Genomic DNA, 13,865 nt, shown 5'->3' with positions numbered 1-13,865 from the left:
AGGCTGTTTGTGTGTTGAAGCACTGAGCTGTGCACCAGGATGGTTGGTTGTGAGTTGAGGAAAAACCAGACAGTCTGTCATGAAAGAAGCTGATGTTTCATAAGAGATTTATTTTAATTTTTGGTTTGTTCATTGTGGTGATATCGTGTATGTAAGTAGTTTGAGCTGGAGACATACTTAAACTAGAAAATCAGTGCTTTCCAACAAGTCCCTGTTTGTCCATGTGAGTCAGTTACTTTGGTCGATAAACTAACTAAAGAAAAGATTTTTACTGTTTGAGTTGCACATTTCTGCTTATTCTGTTTATTGATGGATTCTCATTCGCAATCATCGCTAGTGATGTCTAGAATCACATCACTGAATCGGACACTTCTATTGGCTCCAGTTGGTGTTGACACAGCCAATCAGAGTGTCTGATTCAGAGGCTTGGCTTGGCTGTCAGTTGCTTGTATGCCCATAACTAAATGGGAACAATACTGAATATAGATATATAATTAGCTGAGGTTCTGAATCTGTGTAGAACTTGATGAAACTTTTAAGAATGACAACTTTATAAGGCAAAAAAAGTCCAATTGTGGACCTCAGAGATCTTGTTTCTAGATAGATAGATAGATAGATAGGTTAAATACTTTATTAATCCTTTAGGGATTAATTTGTAATTAATGCAACATTTGTGGAGACCAGTTGGACTTTCCTCTCCAGGTTGGCAAAACGCTAATGCTAATGTCTCTCCATGTCTGCTGGATGTGTAAATACACTTATTAGGGTGATAATATGTCAGTGTTGTATCAGCTTGTCCCTTTGTTCCCAAGTGGCCAAAAAAAAATCAATTGCAGGAAGACCATGTCTTCAATTTTCATCATACTGATGGGGAGGAGAAAGAAGCCAGTGCTTTCAGTAAATCTTTTTACCCACAGAGACCAAACTTCACATCGTCAGCATTAAAAAAAATTGAATAGAAACAACTTAAACATACAGTTCTTAATCTGCAGACCCATGCAGTGATATTCTACCTCAATCACACAAACACAGTTTACATTTCAACATTCGTCCTGACCCCAAAAATTCTCATTCCTCAATAGAACCAGCATCTACTGCTACAGTAGCTGCAGGTCTTGAAACATCTTTACCAAATGTCAAAGAGACCACCCTCCCTGCTGTGGAGAAATATGATCTCCAGAGAGCTCAACCTCCATCACCGCTGGGTTCACCTTTCCTGTCACTGCCGCTGATTAGCTCCTATTATGACTGATCACCAAGGAGAATGTGACCTTTGAAAACAAGGCCTCACAGGTTTAAACCCGGGCCACCTAGGGAGATGTGTGATAGTGTATCAGAAGTGAACTGAGGGCATTTCTTTTGGAAAGCATCGTGGTGTTTTGGTTAAGCAGTGTTCTACATTATCACCAAGTCACTGCTAACTTGGTTCTTTCCGGAGAAGCTAAGACGAACTGAACGTGAAGTCCTGTTATGTATTTTTTAGGAAGATTATTAAGGCCCTACCTGTCTAAATAAAGGATTCAGTGGTTTGAGGTTAATTTATCTGCATGGTCAGGGTTCTGCGTCTCCCCCATCTTATTAACAACCCCACCCATTGGTCTGATTAAAATGAGAGAGGCTTGTCAGCAGCAGATCTGTTTAGTGCTGGAGATAATGTGAGAAAACCCTCATTGTTTGGCTGGAGACTTGTGTTTGCGACCAGAAACAGATGCTGTTACACAAACTGACAGTTGAGATAAGCTATTGTTCCGCGCCTGTTCCGTCTGCTCCTTCCAGAAGATTTGATTTTGTTGATCTTAAATGTTGTTCAAGTTGGAAATGTCCTAGCAGACATCTCTTCATTCATCAGTCATACCCAGTTTATTGACTTTACACCAAGTGCTTCCATTAAATTACCTTTCGTTCCTGTAATTGCCCATTTAGAGCGTCTCCATATCCTGAGCCGTTTCAGGGGCCTGGATAAACGCTCCACGTCTCACACGATCATAAATCTACAGTTTTTTTGACGAGATCTATTGTCTGAGGCTCCCTGCAGTGTGGCTCCTTGCTGTGGGAGGATCCATCATGATAAGTAGCTGTGTGGTGCTGTAATGGTTGAATTGATGAGTGCTAATTGGTATCAGGAGACTGGCAGTGATGATCTTTGCAGACAGCGTTTCAGTGCAAGCTTGAAGCAGATGAATTGATTAGGAGAATAGTGTGTGTTCAGCCTGGCAGTGGCGTTGCTTTGTGATTCAACCATCAATCAGCTTTTCAGTTTTTTTACTGAACAAGTTATCTGAAGTGTCAAATAGGCCAGTGTGGGATGTTGAATGCTGAATATATTTTTGGATTGGAGAGCATAAAGAAAATAAGCTGAGGACATCCAAACATACACAACCTTAAAGTTGTAATCCTTCAGATTTCAGCCCTGGTTGATTTGCTGAGTGCTTTTAACGTGAAGCAGCAGCAGCAGCAATAACTCAGTTTAGCTCTAATACAGTGTGATGATATTACTCACATAAAATGATGTATTAATGCTGAATTACATGCTTTATGTAAATGTTCCTTGTGTGTGGGCAATTTAAATTTAATGCAGGAATTTATCAAGTAAAAGCCATTTTCTAAATCTTAGGAGTGTGAAGATTTTTTGCTTTTGTATAATTGTAAATCCACACTAATTGATATTGAAGATATAGTCATTTTTAATTGCTGCCTTAGTCTAACTGAAAGATTTCAAACATTGTATTGAATATAGATTTCATTATTTTATATGTGATTTTGCATAATTTACTGTATTACAATATACAACAGAAAAATGTTCGTATCAATACCATATCGCCCTGCCCTAACTTCCAGTAAGTGATTATCTTAAGGATAAAAACTATATAAATAATAAAGAAAAACTGGTTATTTTTGCATCTAAATTTCAGTCTAATATTGTTGCTATCCTGTGAAAACCATGAATCTCACAAATTAAGAAAAATAGTCCTGTTTGCTTGTGACAAATTTTAACAAAATGGTTGATCTGTAGCTTTTGCTTCTGCTACATCCTGTAATTTTTCTATCGGAGGACAATCTTATAGCACAGTGTATATCTGAATGAGCATGTGTTTGTGTGTGTTGACAGTATGTGTGTGCTCTCCGTTTTGCTGACTCATCCCTGGTGGGCTTTCTCTCGTCAGTGACCACACACAGTGCCCAGATACAGGGGCAGTCTCCCCCGGGGGGCAGCAGCAGAGGAAGCAGTCAGTCAGTGAGTGTCGGCTGCCTGCAGCAGTTTGTGCTGAGAAAAAACAGTGGAGAGGAGAAGTGTCTCTGCTCATCCATCAGCCTGCAGCAGCCTCCGCACCACTGCATGCATATTTATACACATGATATCACCACGATGAACAATGCTGTCTGTGCTCAGTGTGATTTACTCACAGATACTGTGTCTGAATGTTGTTAGTCCAGTTTCTATATAACATTTATAGAGCTTCAACCGCCACAAATAAGTTCTCAGTCTGTGGGAAACACTGCTAAATACATAGCATTTAGAAAACAAATGGGTTTAATATGAATTTAAAAGGAAGTGGTATGAAACTACAGAGGAGTGTGATGTGTAATTTCATTTTGAACAGAAAGACATGATTTTGTATCAGAAAACAAGACACAGCCATGCTAGCTGCTCTGAGGTACTTTGAGCTAAATGCCAACTGCAGCTTACCAAAAATATTTAGCTGGTATAGTGTTAACTGTATTCAGTATCTTAAGTTTAAGCATATTAGCATTCTAACCTGTTGCTTTTCTCCTTGTAACTTTAATATCTTTTGTTTTGGACTTTTGATCAGACAAGAAGTATCTGAATTTGAAATGCTAACGGCCGCTTGCAAACAAGCTAACAATGTTAATGCTGACCTGCAGATGCTTGGCAGGTACATTAGTGTTTTCCAAGGTCACAGCCTTAGCGTAGACAAATTAGCATGCTAACTTGATAATTTTCTCAGTTTTGTATCTTTGAAACTTAAGTATCTTTGTGAATAATTAAAATAATTGAAGTGCAGCTTGTTAAGTTTTATTATTCCAAGTAAACTGTAACTGTAAAAATTCACAAAATGAGTTAAAGCTGTTTTTGTTTTGTGTTTGTGTAGAGTATCGTTGATGTAATGTGTAAGATCAAGACGTATTGTAGGTATTAATTCATCGAAAAAATAAATAGAAATTATGATTTTGAATTAGAAACAAAACCAAAAGTCTACATATATGTAGCTTTGTGAGTCTGCACGGTGGTTCTTTGTGCTAAAAGCAAAATGCTAACATACTAATAATGACACTGTTAACAAGCTTTTGTTTATCAGGCATAATGTTCCCAGTGCTTAGGTTTATAATAATATAATATAAATATATTATATAACATATTATATAATACAATATTTGTATTTGATCCTAATAACAAGCCCATACTGGCAGTAAATATATCATAGAAAACTGTTGTTGGAGGTGCAGTTATGAACCTTATTGTTCTCAAAATCCTGTGTCACTGTTTTTACAGAACTGCTGACTGAAAATGACACAGTGTACCACAGAGCCATCACCAAACCCCTGCAGCTCTGTCATGACTGTGTCAGATACATGCCGCTTCAAGCTATGCTCTTTTACCCAGCATTTTCTTTGGCTTTGGCTTTCACCAGGGAAATCATGTTAGTGCAAGTCAGAGGTAGGAGAGTGTGTGCACAGTGAGTCAGGGAGGTGGAGGGAGGAATCCAGAGGAAACAGGAGCTAGGTGAAGGAGTCGGATGACTGCTGAAGTGGGGAGCATGAAGACACAGTGGCTGAGCTGACGTGGCTCTTCAGACCACAGTATTAACATCCTGATAACTGCCTTCAGATGCCTTGTTCAGCATCTTTTTGTTTTTCCCCTTTCATGACCAAACTGATGGCGTGCTCATTTTCCCTCCTGATGAGACTTCCAAATATCGAGAGAAACAATTTCAACTGTGGAAAATACCAACCAAAATTATGTTGAGGATCGTGTTGTGACCACTGAAGGGAACGCTGATGGAAAATTTAAAAACCGGCCTCTGCACAACTTCATCCAGATACTGAGGACGAAACAGATACACTAATGCAAATAAGCAAAACTCTGTGTTTGGACGGCTCGCACAGCATGTGGCGTTTGTTGTGCCAGTATTAAGTATCAATGTAAGTGGTATTTAGCACCACCGCTGTTCTAGTCAGCAATTCTTTACAAGTTGATGATCCCAAGTTGTGTGTAAGACACACTACAGTGTGCGCATAGTGTGATAATGAATTTAAATGGAATATACAAGACTGTCATACAGAGGCTCCATCGCCTTTACATGTTGGAGAGTCTGAAGTGTTGACAAATACAGTGCAATCCTTCCCTACTACTCTATATATAGTAGGCTAACTCTAACCTAAACCATGTTGATATGTTTTATTAGGTCTTAAAGATCCCATATTTATTTATATATTTTTTTCAGGTCTGAAAGTGTGTAATTGTGGATAGGGTGTACATAAAGGTAAAAGGAAAACATGTAACAACCGATGACAGCGAGTTCTGTGTCTGTTCAGCAGCAGAACAACATGACCAAAATGAGCAGTAATAATAACTTGCATGAGCTTGTTCCAGCTCATGAAATCAGTTTGGAAATCCTGCTCACACACACACATACACACACTGCACCTGTGTGATTAACACTCATAGCACAAAGGGTCCAGGGTTCAAATCCTTCAGCCGGCTGGGGCATTTTACTGTGAGGTTTCCATGTTCCCTGAGTGTCTCGGTGGGTTTCCTCTGTGAGCTCCAGTGTCCTCCACAGAATAGAGACATACAGGGTCGATTAAGTGGTGACCCTGAACTGCCTGTGGGTACCATTTTGAGTGTAAATGGTTGTCCTGGGTGTACCCTGCCCCTTAGCTAATGTGTGCTGAGGCACACTGAGGCCTCCCATAAGCCTGGAAAGGATAAGAGGGTACAGAGGAAAAACAAATTAGAAGAAATAGAAAGGGATTTGGACTTCTGGGCTGCAGAAACCACTCTTTGTCAAAACATGACAAACGCCTATTTTCCATCATTGTGCCTCAATTGTGTCCTTGCCCATAGTTTGTGATGTAATTAGGTGGTTTATTCCCAGGCTGCCAGTGTGTGTCTGTCCAGAATAAAAGGCCATCTGGCTTTGTTGTCCATCACCTCAGCCTCCTGTATGATGGAGAAGTTTCCATCCTGTCTTCAGGCCTCATGTTCTCCCGTGACGACAGGCGGATCTTATCTCTGCTTGGCCTGGAAGATCTTTTTTCCTCCTAATCTCAGCAGGACAATGGTGCTGTATTGAGAAAGCAATAAACGCTTATCTGTTATCGGCCGTGTGGTACATGAAGGAGCTGCATTAGTTACGTGTTTTGACATTTCAAACCGGTGTGGACAGTGGATGTGATTGATATCACCATAGAGACCGTGTGTGTTTGTTGGGTCTGAGTTATGTCACGTAAGTAGATACAGGCCGGATCAGCTCTGTCAGTTCGTGACTAATAACTGATGTAATATTGTTCACCTGCAGCTTCAGACTAAAGACAAAAACAAACAAAAAAAAACATTAGCACATTTTATTATCCTTTTATTCTTGGCAGTCAGTGAACAGGGGTAGATAAAATCAGCCGGCACATTAACAGTGGATGGTTACTCAAAAATAACAGCAAAATATCTGAATGGTTTAAAATGAATGTGTCAAGCATCATGTTTACTCTATATGTGACATTTCGAAGCAGCAGTGGCAACTTAAAGGTGCTATGTGCAGTTTTCAGGTAAATAAACAAAAGTAGTTTACATTCCGTATCCATCTTCTTAGCATTTAAGTGGATATGTCAACCTAAACCTTGGAGGTGGACACCTGGCGAATTGAGTCCAATATTCACTCTCACTTTAGCTCTGTTTCTAATGTAGCGTGAACCACAATATAAAGCTGTGGGCTGTAAGACCAAAACAATGAGCTGAAAGACACCAACAACATTCTGCAGAGCTGAAAGGAGCTTCAGTATTAGGTGACAATATTCCTTGGATTTATCGCTAAGTTTAAGCAGCAGCTTTTACATTTAACATGCTCATTTGATTTATATTAAATATATTGATTAGTTCAGCTTTAAAGGAGCTAGTTGTAAGTTTTAATAAGCTAACGTTAACATTAACAGCTGTTACTTACCAGTCTTGCTGAGAGCTGCAGCCATCGTTGTCTTTACAATACAAGAGGTTGTAATACATCCTCTTCTTCAGGGCAGACTGGATGCCACAGTGACTTAGTATCAGGAAGTGACAGGAGGGTCATGCTAGACAGGGGCTAGCTGGTTAGCATGCTAACTTCAGTAGAAGAAAAGCAGTGATAGAAATAGAAAACAAAACAGAAGAGTTACTTTCCACCGCTGGAGACAGGTCTCTGTGTCAGGTCCATCGGCTGCATTGTAACAGTGCTCCATGTGTTTTTATGTTAACTTATAACATCTAATAAAAAAATTCAAGTGTGATGATGCAGTGAGATCACTAAACATCTGAAAACCTAAACTGAGCTACAGGCTGCGTGGATTGGAACATTTTCCACAGTTAATGAACATCTGACAAACTGAATATCCTTTGATATCCTTTGATTTAATATCATTTGATATTTTTTAAACAGAATATTTAGTCTGTCATCACTGTGTTTAGTGTGGAGTCTATCAAACAGCATCTTATCTCCTTAATTGGTTGTAATTCCTGTAGAAACAGGATGTTGGGGCAAGGCACAACGGACAGTTTGATCATGTAAACTGATGGTTTTAGTTTAAGGGGACAAGATGGGCTGCACTTATCTAGAGCTTTTGTAGTCTTTTTGACCACTTTAAGCACTTTACATTACAAGCCAGACAGTTTAATTTGGTGTTGGGGGTATTTTACTAATTAAAATTTTAATTTACTCTCCTGATGCAGCTTCCTACTTTCCAGAAAGGAAAAAAATAGGTTTTGAAATGTAAATATGAACATATGTTTTTTGGGTAAATCATACATTTTTCTTTGTTGATGCCCAAACTTATGTCATACTTAGAGATGTTTACCCCACTCTGTCTTTACATTGTCTGCAGTTTCCCTCATCTCACTTTATCATCTGAAAGTGTCGTCTCTCATCACTTCTACATGGTGACAGGGGACTCTGTGTCCTCGTGCTTTGTTTTTTCATGCCTCTGTGTTGATGATGGTGAACACAATGTGATCTGTGTCAGCACAGCCTCTTTGTCCTGTTGGTTCCTGTTTGAGCATTTTGCACTGGTTTCACCCCCGATACTGTCAGAACAGCTCTGATGCCTGGTTTTCACCTTACTTACCTCTGGTGGCTGTTATGTCATTCCTCTGTGTCCCTGCACGCTGTTCAGAGTCATACACACAGCTTCTGGCTGATTGTTCCATTGGTCAACTTTGACATTTTGAGAGATTTGTTTTGTTTTGATTGAGTAGATTGATACCACTCTCACGTCTGGACGCTAAATATGAAGCTAGAGCCAGCAGGTGATTAGCTTCACTTAGCATGAAGACTGGAAACAGGAGGAGACAACTAGCCTCTAAAGCTTACTGATTAACATGTTGTATCTTGTTTGTTTAATCTGTACACAAACAGTGGGGATCTGGTCCCTTTTCAAGAGTTAAAGGTGCACAGTGGGTTGAAAGATGCAGAATTCTTGGCACATTTATAGTGGCGTTCAATTATGTAACTGTAATCTTCATTTTCTGAACAGTCAGATGCAGCAAACAGAACAGCTGAGGCACAGTGCTGTCAGTAGAGGTGCAGTGCTGACTGCAGCTCTGAAAACATGGGTGAACTCATCTCTTCAACACAGTGGGACATCACAATACTTCAAAGCTGTAAATGCATCAGATCTAAGTTTTCCAAATCAAACTAATGCACAGGTCCTAGATTACATCATGTATATTGAAGAAAATTGATTGTACAGTATCTACTGTGTGCTGTTATGATGTGTTTTTGACATGAACACACGAAACATAACCAGTTGCTGTTTTGGTCACCATAAGATTGTAGTGATATAGAGTTTTGTTTTGTGCTTTAGAAACAATAGTAATAATAGTATTGATAATAAATAAATAATCTGTTCACAAGCAGATTTAAAAGCTCCAAGTGGTTTTATTGGGAGTTGCTGGTAATTAGTGGTAATTTTTTAAAGGTCCTATATTGTATAAATGTAGATGTCCATGTGTTTTTGATTATAAAGCAGGTCTAGGTTCTATATTAATACTGTGAAAGCATCAAAGCCTCAGTCCACAGAGAAATGCACACAGCCTGTATTCAGAAACTGAGCCTTAAAACCAGCCGTCAGGACCTCTGGAACTTTGTGATGTCACAACAAAACAGTCACTGCTCCAAGCCCCGCCCAACTGGACCCACCATCCAACCTTGCAGGATTTGGTTTTTCAGAGTGTTTACCTGAAATCTGTCATATTTTTATTTGATCACTCAAAAAACAGTCAGCCAATCAGAGGAGAGGGTCAGATCCTCTCTTCTGATTGGCTGACTGACCTGTTGTTACTAGAGCTCCAGAGAGACGTCTGAGAGAGGAGATGTAAAACTACACTGAGATGGTTTTTGGTTCTTAAAACAACAAATATATCTTCTGATGGAGATCAACACTTCAAAAAGAAAACAGTTGAATACAGGTGCTGTCTGTGCTGTTTTCCAGGCTGTATGCTGTGTTTTGGCCAGTCGAACTTCTTCCGCTTCAACCACCCTGAAGAAGCCTTCAGGATGAAGAGCATGATGCCCCAGGGAGGAAGCGTCTCCGCCGGGGACTACAGAATATGTGCAGGTACTGTGTGGCGCCCACGCGCGTGCTCATATTACGCCCGTTCATTTGTGTATTCTACTGTATTTTCACTCAGCATTCCTACCTTCTTCTTCCCCTAACACAGACCCAGTGTGAATAATAACACACTGTCCTTTTGTCACATGACTAAGAAAGCCTAGAAAGAGCGTTTCCCTCATGAAGTTCCAGTTTCAGCTCAGCCCACATGGATGAATGGGCCAGATTGTTGCAGGGGCCAGCAGGCTGGTGGTGAGGTGGAGCAGCAGGGACGTTTATTTTACAGGTGGATGTTTGCACAGCAGTAAACCCCTGGCATTTTTCCTTTTTTTATAGCCTGCCTAGGGTGGAGGAAGTTAAGCAGGGCAGTCTGCAGAGGTGTACAGAGTGGGTTTTAGTGAATTTCTTATTCTGACAAAAGAACTTTCTGTGGAAAATAGAAAAATATCTTCATTAACAGCCCCAAAATGGTCATATTTGGACATATCTGTGTTAAATATAGGGCACACGTTGCCCGTTATTCCTGTTCACAGCTCTTGTTACAAGACCCTTGTTGTTAGTATCCGTCTTTAAAATGCAGCACCCGTGGAACCCTGAAGCCTGAATGGTGCCCAGCTGGGACCTGGCGCTGGAGTTCACACCATGCATGTTTTATGAGCATCTCACTCCTCTACGTCTCCAGGCAAAGTTTTTAGCTGCTTGCATGTGTGTGTGTGTTGTGAATGTTCCTCATCGCGGCCTCACAACTGTAAGTGTATCTTTTCTTGGCCGGCTGTACTACCGGGGATCTGTCAGAGCATCTTGTTATTTCCCTCATGGTACTGTTGACGCTGCTGCCACCAGGGGATAAGTATAGCACACAGGCGCGCTGAATGCTGTGGACTTCCTGATCCAGTAATGAAAGCCTTCCGTTGTTTAGAAACGTACCATTTTCCTCAATTATGCATTCCTGAGTCGCATTCAGATGAGGACTGCTTATACCACTCCCATGATAAAGAGGGCATATCTGTCATATCTGCCCGGAGAGACTTAAAAATTACGCTCGTTATCTGTGTATGAATTCTAGACCAAACCCATCAAAACCCAACTGACCTACATTATTTATATAAGAATTATAAATTTCCCGGATTTTCTGCCTGAAATAAAACACTGGTATCCGTTTATAATACATGTACACTGGTTATGAAACCTGCTGATATACAGAGCAGTAAAATTCTACCCAATGCCCCTTAAAATACCTGTAAAATACATGGGCCAGTATGTTCTTCTGTCTGTCTCTGTCATGTTGCCAGGTCACCAACTCTATTAGTTCTATTGCGTTTTTATCATTAATAATTTAGTTGTATGGCAGGACTGAATAACCGCAGTCTTGTGTTTACTTTTATTGTTGTCAAATAAATCAAACTTAGATTTGAATCTGTGTAACAGGTCTGTCATTTGTTATAGTCCTAAAAACATGATATTCTAATAATGTTTAGTTTTCCTGCATTTACTTCAAAAAAGAAACGAAAAAGAACATTATGTTTTTTTGGCCTTTCCCCTGCACCAGTGTGAAACCTTAGTCACGTACGAAGACATCAACAGCAAATTATGCAGCACTTTTCTGTTCTTATTGACCACTCAAAGAAATTTACAGTCGAGCCACATTCATGCAGCATTTGTGGGGTTCAGTATTTTGCCCAAGGACACTGGAGGTGCCAGGAATCGAACCACCAACCTTCCAATTAGTGGATGAAACGGTCTCCCCCCTGAGCCACAGCTGCCCCAACAACAATAACAACATAATGAATTTTATGAGCCGAACAGCCCAATCCATGACAGTTAGATGGTGAAGTGTGAAGATTAAAAAAAAAAACTCTTGGCCGAAGTCAGTTTGATAATCACCATCTGGACACATGTTGTACAGATGTTGTGAGAGTCTGTGTCCAGTTGAAGTTGGTTGAAAGTTCGTATCGACCTGCTGCATTTGCATCATCAGCGGCTTTTGATCAGCTGTAAGGGCACTTTGCACCTTAGCTGATCTTGGCTCATTAATAGGTGCACACCTGTGATGGAGACCATTCTGAGCCTGATGTGGTTCATTTGTGCAAAATGTGCTTTTCTGTTTTGAAAATATTCACGTTTTTTACCCTGAGAAACTCAGCTCTGCAGCGCTGCTGTATTTTCGTGATCCCGGTCACATTCACCTGTCTGTTGTCTGGTTTTGCTGAGCTGTGGCAGGTCAGTGACGGTCCACTGACAAGCTGTCCTCCGCCAGCTGTCTTTTAGCTACCACCTCTTCACTGATTGGACGTTTCCTGTGCCACTCTGCCAGGCCAGCAGACGGCTTTGTGGCCCTGAGCTGCTTACTTAAAGTGGCCGACGGCTGTGGTTACAGTATCTTTTTCAGAAACTATTTATAAACCTCCACTTTCATTCTACTGTCTGCCATCTCCCCACCCTCCCTCCCCGGGTTTCCCCTTCTGTCCCTTCCTGCACCCACCCACCTGCCTTGGATGGGTGTTAGCTTCGCCTTTCAACAAAAGGCCTTTATCTGTCTGTGATTTGGCTGCTGTATCTGTCACTGGCTGCTTAACAGAGCTGAATGTTTGTGAAGCAGTTGATTGTTATTATGTTTGCAGTATGGCACCATATGGCTGTTGGAGCTCTGATTTTTTTAATTTATTTATTTATTTTTTATTATGCAATAAAAAGTGTCCATCAATAAACTAGGATTGGACAGTTTTGACAACAAACTGAGAAGCTCTTTCCTGCATTTTATTTTACATTTCCAAACCAGTTTAACTCCCAGTTCTTATCCCCTTTAATATTTCACTATACCTGATCTCTATTTTATTATTTTATTATTTATTTTATTTTATGTCATTCCGTATTTCATATGAAAAGGAGGGCATAACACACATAACCTAACCTAACCAAATTATTGTAGTGTTGACTTGACATCACAAAAGTTCTAATTTTGTTTACTTGAATTAATTTTTGTAGTTTTGAGTTTGTGTATTTAGGCTGCATCATATTCTGAATGTACAGAGTCAGGTTTAAGCAAACTTGTGGTAGAATATAATAAAGTGCATTTACTCAAGTACATTAAATAAATATCCATTAAAAGTACTTATACTTAAGTATTTCTATTTCATGCTACTTTATACCTAGAGGTATATGAAACAAAAATAAAAAAAATAAAAAAATAAAACCTTGACCACCTACTTCAGCTTAAATATACATGATTATCTAGTAATGTAAGATAAAAGTATGAACAGTCACAGGTCAGTTTTTCAGCTGCATGCATGCTTTTACTTTTGATACTTGAAGTGCATTTTGGAAATAATACTTTTTACTTACATGACATAAGTAAAAATGATTTTCATCGCATTTTCATTGCAGGAAGTTTACTTGTAATAGTAGTTATTATACTTGCACCACTAGTTTTGAATAGCTTTTCAATTCTGCTTAAGGTTTTTTTTTTTTTTTTAATACAAACAAATTAAAGTTCAGGGTCCAACAAAAAATTATTTTGGCTTTATTTCACTGACAACCTGAGGCAGACAAATGCTGTTTATTTAAAGGAATCAACCTTCAGTAGAAAGAAAAAAGCTCTGTTGCCCTGGTGATCAGACCTATTTATAAAAGGCATTATAAAAAGCCTGTCATTGTCACTGGATGTCAACAGTCTGTATCCACTTTAATGATGGTCCAGTACCAGCCCAAATCATCCAGAAACCTTATTTTACACGCCAGTAAAATGTCACTATAGTAACATTATTTGTAGTTCAGTCGGATTTGTTGACGCTTCCTCCCCTGTCTTATTTAAAATCTGCATTAGAGAGACAGTAACAGTGACAGGCCATAAAGTCCACTGCTGTGACTCTTTAAAAGAGCGCTGTAAAACTGCCAGTGGTCCACAGCAGCCTGTGTAGGAAGAGCTACGTCAAGTTAGCCATGACACCGGAAGTAAGGCGGTTGTACCTTCAAAATAATACAACATTGACTCATTTCATGGAATTTGTGCAGGAGAGCTGTCCGGTCTCATGTTTGAACCCATGTGTAAT

At 39.7% G+C, this 13,865-nt stretch overlaps 1 protein-coding gene across 16 annotated transcripts in view; it reads left to right on the top strand.

The window, feature by feature from the left end:
- The window catches only part of phldb1b (pleckstrin homology-like domain, family B, member 1b), a 119,407-nt gene that overhangs the window by 50,286 nt on the left and 55,256 nt on the right, over nucleotides 1-13,865 (top strand). For all 16 annotated transcript variants that reach the window (XM_071471623.1, XM_071471626.1, XM_071471621.1 and 13 more), the window contains one exon: nucleotides 9,697-9,822. In XM_071471623.1, the coding sequence (XP_071327724.1) occupies nucleotides 9,697-9,822 (126 nt within the window). The remainder of the gene's footprint in view (nucleotides 1-9,696; nucleotides 9,823-13,865) is intronic.

This window comes from Trachinotus anak, unplaced genomic scaffold (assembly GCF_046630095.1).
Source record: "Trachinotus anak isolate AG129_WGS33_773 ecotype Australia unplaced genomic scaffold, CSIRO_AGI_Tana_v1 ptg000034l, whole genome shotgun sequence".
Classification (NCBI taxonomy): Eukaryota; Metazoa; Chordata; class Actinopteri; order Carangiformes; family Carangidae; genus Trachinotus; species Trachinotus anak.
The sequence above is the reverse complement of the archived record's forward strand: the minus strand, read 5'-3'. Positions and strand labels throughout refer to the sequence as shown.